The sequence below is a fragment of the Candoia aspera genome, chromosome 7 (assembly GCF_035149785.1).
Source record: "Candoia aspera isolate rCanAsp1 chromosome 7, rCanAsp1.hap2, whole genome shotgun sequence".
Taxonomy (NCBI): Eukaryota; Metazoa; Chordata; class Lepidosauria; order Squamata; family Boidae; genus Candoia; species Candoia aspera.
In genome coordinates, this window is record NC_086159.1 from 81,082,158 (window position 1) to 81,102,292 (window position 20,135).

The window sequence follows — 20,135 nt, forward strand, 5'->3', positions numbered from 1 at the left end:
GTAATTTGAGCCATGACATCATAATGCATGTGATGTCATTTCCTCCCTAATTTCATATCTTTGGTATTTAGAAATATTTGGTTGGGGATGGAAGAGCCTCCAGGTCAGTGTTCCTCAACCTTGGCAATTTTAATACGTGTGGACTTCAACTCCCAGAATTCCATGCTGGCTGGGGAATTTGGGGAGTTGAAGTCCACCCATCCCAAAGTTGCCAAGGTTGAGAAAGGCTGCTGCCTGTCCTCTGGAACAAATTTCCAGATGTTCTCACATAGAAGGCAAAATGCTCAAACTTCACATTGTACAAAATTATTGGGAAAGGAGGGTGACTGTTACTCTGATGCCTGAATTAAAGAAGTGAAAAACTGTTTGAGTCTGTGTTTATGACTTCTCGCCCTGCTACAAATATATTTTTAATTATTTTTCTTTTAGCCGATGCTGTTTAGCAATTTATTTGACAAAAAATTGCAGTACTGTGACGGGGAAGTAGTCGGGTTTAACCATCATGCTGGGGGAGTGGAGATGCAAAGACTGGGACCAGAACGCCTTCGATCTCCATCTTTAGGTGCTGTGTAATTTCAAAATAAGGGAACAGCATTAAATATTTGGGGAACAGGAATGCTAGATGGTGAGTCTTACTTCCATATTGCTGTTCTACATTTTATAGAATAATTCCTAATTTTGTCCCCTCCCAAGGGTTGGTTATACTGAATAAAATCATGCGATGGTATCCTAGCATTCCCTCTTCTTCCACTTCCCTCTTGTGGCAGGGTCTTTTCCTAAACCGCATCTTTGCCTCTAATACTGTCGTAATGAGTGGCTGCTTCTGGCTAACTTCAGCTGGAAGAAAGCTAATCCACATTGGAACCAGTTAGAACTTGGATGGGAGACCACCAGAAAATCCACAAGCGGTAGACTAGACTACAAAGTTGAGGAAACTCCCTCGAAAAAATTCCAAGAAAACAACCTTGGTGTTTCTCCATAGTCTCCAGGAACTGAGTTCAAACCAAGAAGGACCATTTTTATTCCTGATGCAACTTATTCCAGAGAGATGAGAGGTATATTATATTACAGAAATGTAGGAGTGAAGGGATTCGTGGTGTTCTCGTGCACATTGCTTAGTATCTGAAGTTGAGCATACACAGCTTAGAGTTGGTTGTGATTGACGTGGCCCCTAAGCCTGAGTAATCCGTCCTTCAGTCTTCTCACCCTGACATTTTCACCATTAAAATCCATTCCCTCAAGAGCTTTAGGTGTGTTTCAGCCCTGGGGCAGCCAATAGGTCAACTGAATCAGAAAACTGTCACAGGAAAAGAATTAACCCGGTCATCCCTCAGAAGGATAGTGCTGTGCGGCTAAGCGTGGGAGACTGATTTGTGGTTGCAAAAACACAGGAGTCTGGCTGCACCTTTTCCACCGAATAAAGTTTATTAAAAGGCAGAAGCTTTCCTAAGCAGTAGCTCCCTTCCTCAGATGCAGACAGTGACATCAGAAGGGAGAGGTGGCTTGGGAACACAGGCTTTCTGATTTTTTGCCACTGTAGACTAACATGGGTCTCCGCCCACAATGATTAGTGGCTGGAAATACAGTACTCTCATCAGAGGGCCTGGATGCATGTAAATCCAGAATGGGGTTCAACTGCACGGTTATAGCTCCCATTTGGATTCCCCCCATGGACCCCTACTAATAACAACGCCAGATATTTTGCTTGATTCTGGCTGTGCATTCATTCCCTTTCCATTGGCGCATCATGCCACCTAGAGGAACCTCAGGGTGAAATCCCCAATAGAGAGAGAGAGAGAAAAAAAAAAGGATGGAAAGAAAACAGGAGAGTTTCCACTATTTGTGACAACAGCTGTGCGGTAAGCCTCAATGTCCTGCTGGAAGACAGGCGCTGGCCTGATTCTGACCCTTTTCTCCAATCTTCTGTGCACAGAAGAGCAAAAGGGGGAATGGGGTGGGGTCCTCCCATCATGCCATAATCAGCCTTCGCTGGGACTTGTCCCTTTGTTTTTCTACCAAAAGCCTTACTTGATCCTAGAAGAGAATCACCGAATATAAGCAAGGTAGTCCCCAAAGGCCAGAGGGGAGCTGTGACTGTGCAATGTGACACACATTTAAAAAGGTGGGGTGTCAATTGTGCTGTTGACTGACTTTTTTGACCTCCCATTACGTCCCTGGACAGGGACATCCACAGGGAAGGCAAGTGACATCATGGGGTAATGATGCCATCATGCATGTGATATCATTGGAGCTAAAACTAACTGCCCATAGCTACTTGAGTTGACTTGATTAACTTAAGGTTGGCTTATTATTAGTATAAATGGTGGACTGATCGGTTGGGTTGAAAGACTTCCAGGAAAGGGAGGAGAGGTTATTTATGTGAGCCATAAGGAAGAATAATTGCTTCTACGTGGCTTCACCTGGCGTGCCAGTTGAGTCCTTTTCCAGACCAGGAGGCCATGCTCAGGGTCACTCACACCTTAGTCGCCACCTGGGTGGATTACTACAATGCTCAGCGCATGGGGCTGCCCTTGAAGGGCATCTGGAAGCTGCAGCTGGTGCAGAATGCAGTAGCACGGACAGTTAGGAATCTACCTTGGTGTGCGCATGTTACACCTTTGGTTCCTCAGCTGCTGCGTGTCTTGCTGTGTTCCACATTATGTTTTATTTTGTTTTTAAATGTTGTAAGCTGCCCGGTGTCTGTGTTTGTTTATTTATTGGATTTGTTAAGGCTGTCCAACTCCAAGAAGATTCTGTGAGATGGGCAGCCATGTTAGCTGAAGAAAATAAATAAAATAAACAATTTTACTCCTGTAAGAATGGACATGATGACAAAGGAAGCGAGAAGCGGAAATTCTGAGCATTGGGAGAAAAAGAAATTGTCTTTTTCTCTTACTTTGGACACGTGATGCGAAGACCCAGCAATCTGAACAAGGCTCTAATGCTGGGAAAGGGGGAAGGAGAGAGAAGAAGAGGGCGACCAGCTGCAAGGTGGAGGGACTCGGTTACAGTGGTGATGGGGGCACCATTGGAAGACCTGAAGGACCAGGTTAGGGACAGATCCTCATGGAGAAAACCTATCTATGTGGTCGCTGGGAGTCAACAACTACTTGAAGGCCCTCAATCAATCAATCAATCAATCAATCAATCAATCAATCAATCAATCAAAGAAGTAGCATAGCCTAGTTAATAGTATTTAATAGCACTTCCACCATTAAGCTTGTGTTTCAGGACTTTTCTTACCCTTCTTCTATGTTCCTGGGTTACACTGGCTTTGACTTCCATGTGTCTAATGTTATTTGCTTATAGGGTGCTTGTCACTGTTTGTATTTGTAACTATCCCCTGGTGCAAGATTCCTTAATTTGTTTCCATCTGGCATTTCGCTTCCATCACTTTTAATCAAGTCTCCTTTGTTTACTATTAATAATGCACTGTCAGTCTTCCAAAGCAGACCAAACTTGAACACCAAAGTCTTAAATACTATTACTTTCATTATTGGGTTATAGTAACAGAATCTTGCAAATCTGAATGCACTTCCCCCCTCCCTCCCTTTATCTTCCTGAGAACTAGGGAGGGTCCTGTCTGAGACACTTCCCCAAATTGCAGTTCTGCCCCGGACTCAGATTTCTTTTATCTGCCCATGGCCTTGGTTGCAGCTCTTCCTCCTGTTCCTCAAGGTTATTCCTTCTGCCCATCAATGCATGCTTACCTAGCTGAAAATCCATGCAATGTCATTGCTATAAATTTTGACCGCAGGGAATAGTGATTCAATTTCTAACTGTGACTTTCCATATAGTTGCAGGTCATCCGTATACAGGAGGTGAGAAAACTTAATTGAGGTTCTTATGTCTGCTATCCATGGCATGTTTTATTCAAAATTATTGATTATGGAATCAGTGATGTTATGAATACTAATGGTGAGAGGGAATCTCCCTGAAATATTCCTCTGCTGATGCTACCTTGGCCAGTTTGTTCACCATTTGTTATCCGCTGTGTTTTCCGCAAAGTTCAACATTATCCATGCTGAAGCAAAGTTCTTGATGCTATCGCTCCCTCCAGTCCTTCCCGACCAAGCATTGTGCAATCCAGCTGCGTGATAATGAGTCTGATGCCTTCTTAGAGTCGGTCCAAAGAATGTCCAGATTTCCCCATCTTCTTTTGCAATTTTCCAAAACCATTTTATCAGTCAGAAGCTGACCTTCAACGCCTCTTGTTTTTCTGTCTATTTCCTTTCTGTTCAGCTGGTGACAGGTTGCTGGTTTCCAGATGATCTTGTCTGGCATCTGCTACTATACTGGCCAAAAGTTTAAAGACAAATTATGTTGTCTGATTTGGTATAGTACCCTGTCCATAATCCTTTACAAAGAGATCAATCTTACCAGCTGTAATCCAGTCGCTTATTTCTCCTCTTTGCAATAGGGCGTTCAAGGGCTCAGCTAGCCATTTAGTATGTAAACCACTTAAGCATTTGAGCCAAAACCCATGTACAGGTAGTCCTCACTTAATGACCACAATTGGGACTAGAAATTTGGTTACTAAGCAAAGTGGTCATTAAGTGAATCCGACTTGATTTTATGTCCTTTTTTGTGGTGGTCGTTAAGTGAATCATCACAGCGTTAAGCAAACCATGTGGTCATTAAGTGAATCACATGGTTCCCCACTGATTTTGCTCACCAGAAGCTGGCCGGAAAGGTCGAAAATGGCGATCACAGGACCAGGGGACTCTGTGACAGTCATAAATGTGAACTGGTTGCTAAGCATCCAAACTGTAATCCTGTGACCACAGGGACATTGCAACGGTCATAAGTGTGAGTACTGGTTGTAAGTCGATTTTTTTCAGCACTGTTGTAAGTCCAAACTATCACTAAAGGAATAGTTGTTAAGTGAGGACTAGCTGTAGTTCATCCATTCCAGGGGCTGTCCAATTTTTAACCATTTGGCCCTTTTCTCCACTAATTGTGGTGTTCTCAGGTCTTCCATGTGCCTCCCATTCAGTTCATCTTCTACTTCTTCTGCCCATGGTTGTGATCTTCCCTCATTATTTTTCAGTGTGGTTCTTTTCTTCATTCAGGCTTGGATAAAATCATTTCTGGTTTGTCCTAAATAGTTAATACTGCCTATATTGTACAATCCAGGAGTTACATCCAACAATTACTACAATTATTGCATTATTATTATTATTATTATTATTATGGATATTGCTGTTTGACAATTTGCTATGTGACAATTTCCAAAGCTTTTTTATCTTTCTCATATCAAGCTGGTATTTTCTTACTAAATATTGTTTGGTTTTTTTTATTCTTCCTTTTATTTTCCTTCAACTGTTTCAGTTTAATATTATTATTCACTGAATTTTATCAACATTAATTTTTTGTTAAAAAGCATCACCTGTTAATAACAAATATATATGTGAACTATAAAACTATTCTATAATAAGCTAAGTACGTTTAAAAAGAAGACAGTTAAAGTAAACTAAAAGTAATTGTTTAAAAACTTCTTAAAAGCCAAAACAAACATTAAAAATAATAAAGGTAGGGAAAAAAATCTAAAAACAGAAAACCAGTATTAAAAACCAAACCAACAAAGACCTGAGATTTCTCAGTGGTCTCCCAGCACTAACCCCCTCTCACCCTGCTTAACTTTCTGAAAGACTTCCCGGGGGTCCATAAAACTTTTGGGGACTCATTGCCCATGCTGTTTTGTTGGCACCAGTAGGGATTCTGGCCTTCCTCTAGCATCCTTGTCAGACTTCTCAGTACAGCCCACAATCGGGGGCTTTCCATCCAAAGCAGGGTCGGACCTGGCCAGTTCATCGATGGGAGACCACCAGGAGATCGCTGCGGAGTCCCTATCTTGGCAGAAGGCCACAGCGACGAGGCAGGCGCAAAGCCGCCGGGCGTCTCCGCGCACGGACGACCGGCGGCTGAGCTCGGCGGGAGAGGCTTCGTTTGCCGGGGGGCGCCACGCGCTTCGCTTCGCTTCGCTTCGCTTCGCTTCGGCGTCTCCGCCAGGGAGGCTGCGCTGTCCGCACTCCGGGGATGCCCACCGGGCTCGCTCCGCCCGGGCGCCCGCCGCGCCCATCCCGCAAGGCGGAGCCGGCTGGGCCGGGCTGGCAGGCTGCCCCGGGCCGGGCCCGGCTGCGCTCCGCCCTGCCTCCCTCTCTCCCCGGCGGCCGAGCCGGGCGCTCCGGAGACCTTCGCGGGCGGCGGGCGGCGAGGCGGGCGAGGGCAGCGTCGCGGCTTCCCGGCCGGGCGGGCGCGGGGAGAGCCCTTTGGCCGAGTCCCTGCCCAGGCGGGTGCCCGGCGGGCGCCCGGGCGGCGGCGGAGCGGAAGAGGGAGGCGGGCGGCGGCCCGGCGGCTCGGGGAAAGCGGGCGAGCCCCGCGGCGCAGGCGGGCAGGCGGGCCCGGGAGGGAGGACCGGACCCCCGCCCCCCGCGCCCCCTCCCGGCCCGCAGGGGAAAGCCCGGCCGCCCGGCCCTGCCTCGGGGCTCTTCGGCTGCTTCGCCCCTCGCCCGCCGCGAGTCGGTCCTGGCCCCGCTGCGGGGAGACAGGCGCCGGTGGGACCCTTGGCTGACGGTACCCCAGGACGGGCCCAGACCCCTCCGCTAAGAACCCCAGGAGGAGCCCAAGGGAGGAGAGGTTGGGCGCTCCCCGGGGGCCTTGGGGCGGGTCTGCCCAGCTGCCCGCGCCCCCTTCTGCCTGGCCGAGCCCCAGCGCCAGCGCGGACCCTCCCCGTCTCTCTGGGGCTCTTCCTCCAGGCCCCCCAACCCGCCAGCAAGCAGGGGCATCTGCAGGGGGCCGAAGAAGGTGGCTGCCACCCTGTGCCAAGGCATCCTCCTCTGCCAGACCTTTCCTCAGCCAGCTCAGAAGCAGCCGGGCTGTGCCGTTCCCACCTCATTTCACTGGAGACACACCCCACCTCCAAGCACTCCGCGCTTGGCATGGTCGCCCCCTCCTCTCCACCCACCGCCTTTCGACAGGGTCCCTGATGGGGCAGGAAAAAGAGGGACCCACCTTTTTTTTGGTAACCAGGTGAAACTGACAAGGATTCTGGGACTTTCCTCTTCTAGCCTGAGCAGACAGCTCAGCAAATAGGCCATCCTGACTGTTTGACCATACTCCTGGGACACCCCTACTCAGCTGTAAACCTTGGTTTGCCAGGCCTTTCTTAACCTTTTGACCCTGGAGGAACCCTTGAAATATTTTGCAGGCCTTGGGAACCCCGGCACAGTCAGGCTCCAACAGAGGCCGGAAGTTACAAAATTATTACTTTTGTTTCATGCGTGGGCCTGTATCTATGCATGAACAGTGTTCTTAAATTAAAAATAACAAATGAAACTTACCTCTTTAATGTGAAGTTGCCCAAATTCGAAATAATTTTTTAAATAAATCCTGATCTCCCAGGGAACCCCTAGGGACCTGTTGCAGAACCTGGGTTGAGAAACCCTGGTTTACAGACTTCATCATGCTCAGCCAAAGCCAAACAAACGAAAGCCGACTTAAATCCAGTGTAGGAACCCAGCTTCTGTTTCAATTCAAGAATTATTCCCATCATCCTTTTTCTCTGCTTTGACATCTTAGTTCTTGGAACTGCTGCTCCCGGAGCCTTGCCAGAGACAGAGTGGCCTGCTCTCGTTGGTCAAAAGGGAACATCGCATTCTGCCTTAAGTTGTTAACTCAGCTCCCTTTTCTTATAAGGTAGGTAACAGGTTGAAGCAGGTAAAGCTCACCACCATTTTAAGCCTAGCCATTAGTAACACTGAGAAGAGAGTGCTGCGTTTAGCGGTTAGACCTGGAGCAAAAACCGGATTTGTATCTGAAAAACACTGAAATCTGTTCCAAAATTGGTTATCGATTTGTGCGGTTAGCATGCTAGGGAGTTACAAAAGGAAGAAAAGAACAGCAGTAAGACAAAAACAAATAGCATCTAAAAGTAATTGTTTTAAGTCTATTTAGCCAGAAATAATTCCAATTAATTTCAGTGCTATTTCACGTTTTACATAAGTTCCCGTTCATTTTAATTTCCTTTATGTATTTTATACTTTTAGGACTCCACTCCTCTATCACTTTCACATCAGTGAGGGGTGTAGGTCTTGTCCACAAGTCCACAAGCTAAAAGTGCAAACGAGCATTTTTCAAAAGCAGCCCTTTCTATAGCAAACGGTGCAGAGTGCAGAGGGCGGTCCAGGTGTGAGGACTGTGAGGTCGAGCTGGGCTAGCTGGGCTGCAAATCCTAGGATGGCCAAGTTTTCTGTATCTTTTGGCTGCCATCTAGTGGCTCTCCTGGCTTTTGCAGCCAACATCTCCTGGTAGGAAAAGAGGACATTACAGCAACGTTGTGCAAGGTTTGGTTATAAAAATTAAATGGCTACCATTGTGTGACTGGAAGAGGAGAATTGTTTCCAGTAGCGGTGGACTGAGAGCGAGGATTAAGGAAGCAGGGGCTGTGGGTATCCTTGCTGAAAAATACAGATTCCACTAAAGGTTAAACTTTGATGGCAAGGGGGTGATTGTCTCGTGAATGTAACCCTATTTCTAATATTTCAATTGGACTTTTTTTCTTCTGTTCCTTCCTTTCTCAGAACAGCTGTTCTACCTCTATCCTTCCCTATCTTTTTTTCTCTTTTTTTCTCTCCCCCGTCCTCCTTTTTTTGCTGTTTCTGCCAGGAGCAAGGAAGGGAGGATGCGCCTATTAATAACCGCCCAGAGTCCCCTTTTTGGGAGAGATGGGCAGTGATAGAAATTTGAAAAAATTTATATATATATATATATTAATATCCTTTCTCTCATAGGACAATACAGGAAGGGGAGAAAGAAAATGGAGCCTTTGGAAAAGACGACATATAAAATTGAGCAAAAGTCAAGGTAAAGGAATGAACAAACGCTTAAACTTGATGATACGTAAAAAGGGGCATCTGGGGATGGGGGTGTCAAAAATGTCAAGATGGTGGTGACAACCACGCCGTTGAAGCACTGCCCCTTTTTTGTATGTGATGCTGGTGGGGGAGGACTTTGATCATGCAGGGTACCATCTTAATGTTTTTGACCCCCCTGGGGAAGCCCCTGTATGTGAAGATTATTACTGATGATTTCATAGAGTGTCTTTGATAGACAAAATACCTTTCAGTTCTCTCTTATTTGGCTCACTATTGTTGCCATCTCATAATCATCAAATGGTGGATATTCCTTAGGCCCAAATGCAGAAATCGGGTGGTGCCCAAATATATAGATACCGCATCTTTAAAATCTTGCTTCTAGAGTGTCCTTTTTCCAGAGAATTCAAGACAGTGTCCATTCTTTACCTCTCCTTTTTATCCCTCTGATGACCCTAAAATCGCTTTGCTTATTAAAACAAGGGCAACTTTACAGCCATGTAAAGCTACTGTGCTGTAATCTTTGTTCTTCTCCTTTCAGCTCAGAGTAGAATTAAAACAGGAGATCTACAAAGTATTTGTTTATCCAGCAAAGTTTGTCCCCATCTCTCCTTCCTTCCTTCCTTCCTTCCTTCCTTCCTTCCTTCCTTCCTTCCTTCCTTCCTTCCATCCATCCATCCATCCATCCATCCATCCATCCTTCCATCCTTGTATCCCACCCAACCCCTGACAGCTCTGGGTGGCTTTGTTAGTCCCAAAAGTCATTTTCATTGTTAATTAAAAGATTCCCATTTCCAGAACCTCATAATTATTTTGCAATGACCGTTCCTGTTCCTGTAAGGAGACTAGATATTTTTAGTCTATGAAACAATTAAGTGACTGTCTAGAGCAGTGTTTCTCAATCTGGCAACTTGAAGATGGGTGGAGTTCAACTCCCAGAATTCCCCATCCAGCATGGCTGGCTGGGGAGTTCTGGAAGTTGAAGTTCACCCATCTTCAAGTTCCCCGGGTTGAGAAAGACTGCTCTAGGGACCCAGCAGTTGTGATCCAAAACAGAGTTTTAGTGGACTTCTGCTCTTTAGGAAATTTTTGAAAAGCCTTATACGGAAGCCACCCCAGGAACTCCTGCTAGTAATCGGAACCGGGGTGAGTGCTGCTGTGGCGCCAGGCATCCCAGCTCTGTGTTCCTGGCGGAGCTGCATTGAAGCTGTCATCGAAGTGGCTGACCAGCTGGAGGTGCTGCATCCCAGAGACGTGGCGGACTTCCGCCAAAAAGTGTCCAAAGACCGAGATTTGCTTGTGGTTGCGCACGACTTAATCCGAAAGATGTCCCCGGTGAGTGTTTCTCATACAAGGATCTGAAATGGATGTTATTCCTGCTTTGAAAGTGAAGATGCGGGTGGACTCATATCCCTGGCCAGGCTTTCCAGTCTAGCACTGTATGGTGGTCCCTGGCATCCTTTTTGTCCTGATATGGCCTAACCTACCAAGAGACCTTCGAGGTAGTCCAGACAGGAGGCCAAAGCCACGAGTACTAACACTACCTTTATTGTAAGGTTGCAGGAACAGAATCATGCAAGTCTGAAAGTGCCCCCCCTCCCCTCCTTTGCTTTCCAGAGACCCAGGGAGGGCCCCTTCAGAGACGCTTTCTCCACCCACCCCCTCCTTTGGACTCGGACTGCCCTTATCTGACCGTTGTCTAGGCTGCAGCTCTTCCTCCTGGCTCCCAAGGTTCTTCTGCAGCCCATCACATCACCACAGAGAAGGCCCACTTCCCAGGTCCCATGAGATGAGTTTCCATTTCTTTCCAGAGAACCTGGGGGGGGGGGCCTTCGGAGATGCTTTCTCTGCCCCCATTTCTTCTGTGGGCTGAGATATCGCTTGTCTGACCATTGCCTTCGCTGCAGCTCTTCCTCCGGTCTCCCAAGGTTCTTCTCGCAGCCCATTTCAGTATTTGAACGGGAGACCATCAGGAAATCCCAGAGCTGTAGGCTAGACTAGACTATGGCAAACTGCTTCCATAGAGCTCAGCATGAAAACCGTATAGACTAATCCTTATAATGACTAGGAGTTGAGCTCAACTCCAGGGAGAGGTATGAAAATAGATAAATAGCAAAGAAACAACTAATATGCAATCTTGTCCTGGTATGTCTGTTATCTCTTTTGAGTAGAGTGGTTAAAAGTAAAGATTATTTATTTTTTGAACTAGGGAGGCTCCCTTCAGAGACGCTTCCTCCACCCCAGTCCCTCAGTTGGACTCCGATATCTCTTGTCTGACTGTTGTTTTGGCTGCGGCTCTTCCTCCTGTCTCCCAAGGTCATTCCCACAGCCCATTATGCCTACAGATCCTAGTACAAGCAATGGCTTGACCCAATATACCTAGCTAGGAAGGCAGTGGTTTTACCTTTGGGTGAACAAGGCTTTCTTCTGTCCTGAGCTTGGCCAGCCGGCAAGAGCAGTTCTGCAAGGGGGGTGCTATCTCCTGCCCCCAGAAATATGTTCAGTGTCATAAGAGGCCCACTTTTGATGCCTCTTCCTTTCCCTCCACTTGCCTACCTGTAATTATTGTGCGATAGATTCACGGTGTGATCCATACCCAGTTGTGGGGACAGCCTTATTCTAGAAAGGCAGCCAAGAGAGGAAATGGAGCTCTGGACAAGTCGCAGTTTAAAATTTGCACAGGATTGCAGCCTTTTCTTATTGAAACAAAACCACTCACATGCTGTCAATTTCCATTTTCTGGTTCTAGATGGCTTACAGACATCTGCAATTATTCCATCCATCAATTCGAGTCTAGCAGGTGATTAAAATGCAGTCTAAGAAACCATTAAAAATCACTAGCAGAAAATACTCTCCAAGAACCCTCTAAAAATAAATATTTTCAGTTCGCTCCTAAAATAGAATAATGGGGGAACAGACTGTGTCTCAAATTATTATAAAAAATAATTTTATTAGGAGTTTTAGAAACAACAATAAAAAATAATACAAACTACAAAAAGAAAAAGAAAGAAAAAAGTGCAAAAAAGTAAAAAGATCCCCCCCTTAAGAAAGCGACTTCCCACCCTCAACACAAGTATAAACAATTCCATAATTTCTTCACCTCCTCTTAATTAACAAATATGAAACGCTTCATCCCAGAACCCAGAACCCAGAGACCAGTCTCTGTCTTAATGGCGTTATTTTCCATAATCTTGGCCCATCAAGGGAAAAAAATCAGAATTGCCTGCTGAAAATTTCAGGGGATAAGATGGACTGAAGAGGAGTGAGGAGCCCTGCAGGTACTTTATGCCCCATGTTTTGCAGTTCCAGACATCCTCCAAGTCTTCTAAGATGTACATCCTTCCACCTCCCTGTAGCTGTTCTGTTTCCCCCACAGCGCACGGGAGACGCCAAACCCAACTTTTTCCAGGACTGTTTAATGGAGGTGTTTGACAACCTGGACCAACACATCCAGCATCCTGCTGTTCTCCTGTCCATCCTCCAACTCATGGAACGGGGCACAATGGTGCTCACCACCAATTATGACAACTTGCTTGAAATCTTTGGGCAACAGCAGCATAAACCTATGGAATCACTTGACTTGAAAGATAAAGACAAGGTATGATGTGATCAATAAATACAGCTGGGAGCTGCCCTTTCCTGTTAGAAAACGTGAAAGGTGGCCTGCATCTCTCAGGTTTTATCGAAATGGATAATGAGCAGCGGGAGAAAAGTGGTAGAATGTTAGAAGGTCAAGATGGAGGCCACAATGGTGGGATCAAATCTCTGCGTGTTTTAATGTGCATCACACCATCATGGCTGGGATGCCATTTTTACTTTTTTGATGGTACCCTGTGGGCTCCCTGCGTGTTTTGGTAGAACTGAAATGGAAGAAAATAGGCTATGTGCTTCACAATAGGCTTTTCCCCCCTACATTCTTTGAAGGAGATGCATTCTTCATTATACAATCTTCTTTAGATAAAAGGTGTTCTTTCTGTTTTAAGGTGTGCCGTTTGCTGAATAACTGTATAGTAGTTGTTTTTTTAAATGCCCCTTTAATATCATTGGTTACAAGTCTGTTTAAAAATCTTAATTTTAAGCAGCTAGAGAAGAAGACACAAGCCTTGGAGATGGTTGAGTTAGGTAGCATCAACAAGACGCTAAAGAAAAGTGCTGTTTATTCAGACAGTGTATAGCCTAAAGCAGTGTTTCTCAACCTCTGCAACTTTTAAGGTGTGTGGACTACAACTCCCAGCATGGCTGGCTGGGGAATTCTGGGAGTTCTAGTCCACACATCTTAAAAGTTGCAGAGGTTGAGAAACACTAGCCTAAATGTTGCAATCTACTGTCTGGGCATCCACAATGAGGAGTTGGGAGGTCATCCTGAGGGCCATATCACCATCACACAAATTGTGACCTTTGTGTGAGGATGCCATGAAATACATGACAACATCGTGGTTTTTACCAGATGATTTTATATGAAGCAAGCAAGCAGGAACATAGTTGCGCTGCCATCAAAATGAATAAATCACTGGTACTGTGGGAGCCTGGTCTCTTTCCGCAGGTTGTGTTACTGAACAAATGGTCTCTCCTCAGGTTCTCCAGTGGGCGAAAGGACGCCTCAGATACGGCGTCCTTCATATTCACGGTTTGTACACTGATCCCTGTGGAATGGTGTTGGATCCCTCTGGATATCGGGAAGTGACTCAGGACCCTGAAGTGATGGTATGTGGATCCAAAGGCTGGACCAGCCTTTTTGTCGAGCCACACGGCCGATCAGCAGTGCCTCAAAAGTACCCAGAGAATTGGATACGGCTGACAGATGGCCCTTGTGTGTCCTTTCCTGGGATGATGATTCACTTCAGGCACAGCTAAGCTGCGCCAGGATAACTGAGTTAAAGCTTTGTGTTCGCTACAGCTGTGGTGTGACATATTCCTACAATGAGATAAGTGTTTGGGGCTGACACGGATCCTTGTTTTGACAGCTTCCTGTAAGATAAGTCAGGGTTGGAAAAAAAGATTCCTCAAAGGGCAGTCCCCGAGCTCCTTAACTCAGAAGAGAGATCCGTGCTAAGGTCTCCCCAGCCCAAGGTTCTTTCATGCGCTTTACCAACTCACTTCAAATGAGGTCAGGATCCAAGCCGTTCTTGGCACTAACAGGTATCTCAGAGTGTGCGTAGACTCAGCAGCATCCACAAAGGGGGATGGCGTGAAAAAAAGTCAAGGTGGTGGTACAGTCACAGCCTCTAAAAATACAAAGGGACAGAGCTTTGATCACCATCTTGACTTTTTTGACCTCTCCCCCAAGGATGCTGCTGAACGTACTGAGAGTAGATGTTGGACTGTGCTACAAAATTTCAGAGGCGTAAATGTGCAAAAGGATGGGTTACCCACAACCTTGTAATAACTCCACAAAATGCCACTAGCCCACACTTAACCAGTTTTTGGCATAGTCCCAGAGCGGGATGGAGAAAGGACCTAAAACATAGCAATTCTGAATCATGGGCAGCATTTTTTTAAACATTTAGGTGCCATAGATTTCTCCTCTCTGCCTTACAATGCCACGTTTTATTTAATAACTGCTTTTTCTTTTAACAGGAAGCACTACAGAACCTATACCAGCGGAAATCTTTTCTGTTCGTGGGCTGTGGGGAGACCCTGCGTGATCAAATCTTTCAAGCTCTCTTTCTCTACACAGTTAAAAACAAAGTGGAGCTAGAACATTACATGTTGGTGCGCAAAGAAAACGAAGACCAGTTTTTTAAACTGCAGGCGGATATGCTTGCGCATGGCATAAAAGCCGTATCCTATGGGGATTGCTTTGGACATTTCCCAGTGTATCTCCAGGATCTCACCACACAGATCTGCAAACAAAGAAGTCCAGGTGTTGTATGAAAAGATCTCCTGGTTACTGGTTCTGCACATCTGTAGCCCTTTAAAAAATGTTTTAGCCTTTAATTTAAATGTTAGTTGAAAAATTGGAGATTGCAGAGATACAAATTCCTTATGTGCATATAAAATAAGGATGCCATGTATCTGTGCAGCTGCTCCATTTAATGTCTTTGACAATCATCATCTGAGACGTGAGTTTTTCAGCTATATCCATAATATAGATGCCCAATTTTGAAGTGAAGACCCAAGGGGTACAACGCACATCATGGGCAAAGCTTTGATTACACTCTTGCTGCCGCCATCTTGATTTTTTTTACCATACCTTGTGGACACCCCTGCTCTGATTCAACATAAAACACACCAAACCAGCTAATCTGTGGTTAGAATACACAGAAATCTCTCTGTTGCCCCATAATTTTGTCCTGTGGTCAAACTATACGTTACAGCACATTATTTACAAAGCGTGTAGGTAAACACTGGCATTTTGTTTAAATGGAGGAAGTGGACAGGATTCCAATTCTGGTTGAATTAGAGCCGTCCCTTAATTCTTTAATGCCTATATCCACCTTTCTCTTACTTGCCAGTTACGTTTGAATGGATGGATGGATAGATGGGTGGATGGACAGATGGACTGACCCCAGAGGAGAAATATTATGATTTAATAGCTCTCCTAATTGCATTCTGTTGTCCCAAGAGTGTCTCTTCTGTGCTTTCCTTTGCTATGGGAAACGTTACAATGATACAACAGAAGCCATTAACGAAACCGAAAACACAAGATCCGTGTATGGTTTGCTGTTAAATTTAAAAGCTTACATGCAGGCATGTTTAATTTTAAACAATAGTATCTAGGTTAGTTCGTTGCTTAATTTTCTTCTTTCTTTCCAGATGCAGACAGGGTGGACAGCACAACAATTTGGGGTAAAGTATAGCCTTCCACATACTGTATTTCTTTAAATTTCAGATGGTGGTGATCTCCTGGCATTAGCTGGACAATCACTGGAAAGGGCGGCTATAACAAATTTAATTTCACCTTGAGTAAAAGACATATTTAATTCCAATTAAAATTAAGTTTTGTTAACATTGTACTGGCTTTCTTCTTTGTAAAAAATCACAATTTGGTGACAGGTGTTTTCCTGTGACTCTTGAGCCTCTGTGCCACCCCTTGTAGTTAGAAGAAACCCGTCTCAGTAGAACCAGAGTGAAAATGATGCCACCGTTTTCACAGAGGTTGTTAATGTTATTGCACATATGTCATCAGTACAGTAACACTTCTTCTTGCAGGGCCCTCATGTGCGGATTGCACAAAGAGAAGATTAGGGGAGAGCGGGAACAACCGGGCCAAGAAGGCAAGGCACCCTAAGGACGGTAATTATCCCTGCCAATTCCTTTTATTTTGAAGAAGACACATAATACAGTTGGGAAGGATGCCCGCGCCATCTGTCTTGTCAATGTGGAGCTGGAGAAAAGCCACAACAGTGTGAAGTTCATGATTTTAATTCATTGCTTGATTTGCTAGATCTCACTTAAAATAAATTAGGAGGACAAAAAAAAACTGTCAGGGGCTATTCTTCAAGGGGCTCCATGCGGCTGGTGGGGTTAAAATCTGCAGGATGGCAGGAGCAGCATCATGACTGAAGGCCCACCTTTTCTGTGCCCATATACGCTGCATCAGTTGTGGCCCTGCACCTCCTGCCTTGCAGGTTGCATCTTCCGGCACATGGATGGCCTTGATGTACTGGGCAGCCAGAAAGGCACCTGTATGCATTTTGAAAGATCTCCTCCGAGTTTACTTTTACAAAGGCAAGGTGGCTCACACTTTACTCCTTTGTCTTGTCCACATTTAGCTGTGAGGATGATTGCATTATGTTCTTTGTTGCACATGTGAGGCTTCCTCAAGGGTTGTATCGCCTCTGCCCAGGGTTCATTAACATTTCTCACACTAGCAATTATCCCAACAGGGGTCACTAATAATGGTGAGACATATAAAGTGATTTAGCTGTCTGTGCAATGCGGTCAGGGCTTGGCACGTGATGGGTCCGATGTTTATTTGTATATTTACCAGATAGGGAACAGCTGAGCTGGGCGTTCCCAGCCTAAACGACTCCCCCTGCAGTTTCGTGTAAATGTTAAACTATCCACATTGGAGACAAGGGGGAGCTCTAGGGGTCATCACAGGTCAGTAACCTAGACCATGAACGAGCAGATCCCTCCACACCATCTTCTGGGCATGTCCCATCAGGAACAGCCAGAACAGTGACCTATACAAGGAATGGACACATTTTTAAAAATATATATAAGTAGCTTTGAAAGTGAATTATTGTCTTTTGGCAGAGTCTGATTAACTTTTTAGATCTTGTGGCATAATGTTGACCTGGTTGTTCTGTTCAGCTTTGGGGTCATTTTGCAAGTGATGTCTTTTCTCCCTCTGTAAATCATGAGTGGTGTCGATCGCTTCGTGCCTCGCTCTGTATGGAGAGAGGACAGTGCGCTGGGTAGAAGGCCGAGCCGAGGGCCACCACTGAGGGGAGGAGACGCTTTCGAGCGTCAGAAGTTCCTTATCCCATTGCAGTAGAAGGTACTTGCAAGGCGGTGATGGAAGGAGTTTTGAGCCCTGCACACCTAACTCACTTGGGCACCGCAGAGCAACCCTAAATTTGGCTTGGCTTGGCTGAGGGCACTCCTCTCTCCTGTGGTCATCCATGATAAAGTATTTTGAATCTTCTGGGCCGATACTGACAAAACTGACTTTAATATTGTTTTAAACAGGTCCTGCTGAAGATGATGTCCTTCTGTGACCGTATCAGACCAGTCCTTGGGAAACAGCCCCACTCTGGCCATTTGCATCTGTTGAGAGTCAAAGAATGGAGAGGTGTGGACTTCTTATGAAGTCTGCTTGGGAGGGGGAGATCCTTACAAATGTCATAAACAACAATTCAAATTTCAGAGGTGTTCTTGGGGAAGATCAGATTTCTAAGTATCTCAGGGATGATGTCTTGGGAAAGAGAGAGGTATGGCCTCCAAAACAGCATTTGGTTTTTAACTTTTGACTCCCCCTCATCTTGTTTCAATCCATGCAGTGTGAGTTAAGCACAGGAAGCCCCTTTTCTCCCCCTGAAGGGCTGTGTGACACCGTGTGAGAGGAAAGGGGAACGAAACCTAAGTACAGCGTTCCATGTGCCTCGGCAAAAACGTGACCAGGACCTTTGAATTTTCCTGGCATAGGACTGGGAGTTCTCATGCAGGCAATTGCAAAAGATCAGTGGCTAAGTGTTAATGTAACAAGATTTATACATTATACACACACACACACAGTATATTCAAATGTGAAGAAATTAAGTGCACATATTGTTTCACATCTTGTTCAAATTTTGTTTTCTTCAAGAACTTACAAAAAGCTGTGAAACAATATGTGCACTTAATTTCTTTGAGTAAATAAATTCATACATAATTCAGAGACAGATGTTCTGTTGTACATCTATTAGATCTGAAGAAATGAATGATTGAGAAAGTTGACAAACTGTTATAAAGCACAGCTGAAATCAAAGACAGCATGAAAGATGTTTCTCAGTGTCATCTAATAAAAAGGGTCCTATTAAGGTAAAATGAAGCTTATTTATGTTAATATGAAATTAGATGGTAAATTTCACTCCACTTGCAATAAAAGTTTAGCCCTCCATATAGAAAAGACTCATAGCAGATAGGAAACTTGGCATGAAAAACGCTAGAACTGAATAGTTTTATTTAATGAACTTCAAATACAAGCGCATATGGTATACAAACTTCATTTTAGATCAAGAACTATTAATTCAACTCTCCAGTGAGTACAATGCCACACCATCTATAGAAGTTCATCTGAACTAGATTAGCATTCGCTTGAAATGCCCCCAAATTGGCAAGGTTAGCGACTAGAATGCCAGGCAGTCATGACCTAACATACATACAGATGTTTCTAATCCCAGCCCAAAGCCCTGATCAAACGGAAAATGCATGGCTAAAAGACAGAGCCAATGCAGAGAAGCCACCAAAGCACGGTAGCTTTCCATACTGTCAGTGTCTCTGATGGAGTTCTGTGTGCGTTGCTGTTTGGAATATGTATTTAGGGTCTTTCAGGATAATGGCAAAGCTACAAGAAGGAAAATGGAATGGATAGCCGTATTTTCTTCAATCCCCCCCTTTTTCTGTTTTTGTTGCAAGATGGAGTGCTACTCTATTCCTCTGCTTTGAATTTCCAGTTTGGATCTCAGGTACTGCAGATATGAACAATCAACCTCCAGCCAGAAAAAGTGTATTTGGATGACATAATGAAGAATGTCAACCAGTTTCACATTAAATATTTAAGGGTGTTGTTTTAAACTCAAGTAAGTGCTTTAGTAACTACATTTAAACCGATTGCAACAGTGATCCTATGACCTGATCTAGAACCATAAAATGTTATGTAGTAAAGCTAGCAGGCATTACTAAAGCACAGAGCTCTTCTTCCATTTCTGCCTTTCATTCTCCTCAGAGTCTGGATATCGGGTCAGGTCCAGGATCAGTATCTGACTAAACATAAAGTCATCTTGCTGAAAAGGGAAGAGAGAGACTGAGCAGAGATCATCTTACTGTAACGATACAGGGACAGATATTTAGTTTTCAAAATCATTGGGATGTGTTTCTTTTTCTTCCCTGAAATAAGTTGGGGAAAGGCACTACTTACTTGAGGGCAGACTCCAATTAAAGCATCTGCTTTAGAATAGAATTCTTCCTTCAGAGAAATAACTATAATCTGAAACCTTTCTTCTGACTGCTGCCTAATAAAGCTTGATACCTTTTTGGAGGGAAAAAAAAAGATGGCTGTGAGAATTGCTAGAGTTACATGAAATACAGTATGATTCAGATAGAAATTTATTTTATAGAACTGGTAAATAAGTTGCTGGAAAAGATCAAATCAAATTCTCATTACTGTATAAGAGGTCTGTACCAGCTGACAATGCACTATGTGAAAATGGAGAGATTATATATTTAAACTTACTGTTTCTATATTTATGGTTTGAGTGTGTTAAATTTAGAGAAGAGGAAGAATGCACCACGATAAAAAGAACTGTTATTTCTATGTTATTGAAATTTATTTCTTTGCAAGGTAACTCTGAGTGCCATATAAATCTCCTGAGATTTAAAAAATTGAATTTAAAAACAAGATTATGCATTCTAACAACATTAAACTGCGAGACATATTCAGAATAAAGCAATTCCTCCTCAGGAGGGATAGTTATAGGAGCAGCCAAGTTTTTACTCATTTCCTGAAGGTCGGGAGGAAGGGAGCTGTCAAATTTGGGGGCAGGGGGGAGAGCAATTGAGAAGGCCTGCAGTCCGACTGAGGGGACATGGAGAGCCCACCGTGCTAGATGTTAC

General features: G+C 44.6%; 3 protein-coding genes across 4 annotated transcripts in view; 2 read left to right on the forward strand and 1 right to left on the reverse strand.

Moving 5' to 3' along the window:
• Positions 1-7,764, forward strand: part of PRR5 (proline rich 5) — a 544,979-nt gene extending 537,215 nt beyond the window's left edge. Inside the window, exon 11 of the transcript XR_010068301.1 lies at positions 7,755-7,764. The gene's annotated coding sequence lies outside the window, so the exon portion shown is untranslated. The remainder of the gene's footprint in view (positions 1-7,754) is intronic.
• On the forward strand, positions 7,610-18,300 carry FAM118A (family with sequence similarity 118 member A). Its single transcript, XM_063308352.1, has 9 exons — positions 7,610-7,698; positions 8,793-8,865; positions 9,956-10,208; positions 12,250-12,471; positions 13,449-13,577; positions 14,451-14,736; positions 15,630-15,662; positions 16,026-16,109; positions 17,511-18,300. The coding sequence occupies exons 2-9, from the start codon at positions 8,819-8,821 to the stop codon at positions 17,537-17,539; spliced, it is 1,083 nt and encodes a 360-aa protein (XP_063164422.1). The 5' UTR covers positions 7,610-7,698; positions 8,793-8,818; the 3' UTR covers positions 17,540-18,300.
• A 157-nt stretch (positions 18,301-18,457) lies between these two features.
• SMC1B (structural maintenance of chromosomes 1B) overlaps positions 18,458-20,135 on the reverse strand; it is a 61,322-nt gene continuing 59,644 nt past the window's right edge. Inside the window, exons 25-26 of one of the 2 annotated variants that reach the window (XM_063308328.1) lie at positions 19,441-19,551; positions 18,458-19,306 (exon numbers count right to left, since the gene is read on the reverse strand). In XM_063308328.1, coding sequence (XP_063164398.1) covers positions 19,202-19,306; positions 19,441-19,551 — 216 coding nt within the window. In that variant the 3' untranslated portion in view covers positions 18,458-19,201. Of the gene's footprint in view, positions 19,552-20,135 lie in introns of both variants that reach the window. The other variant, XM_063308327.1, reaches the window with a different exon arrangement.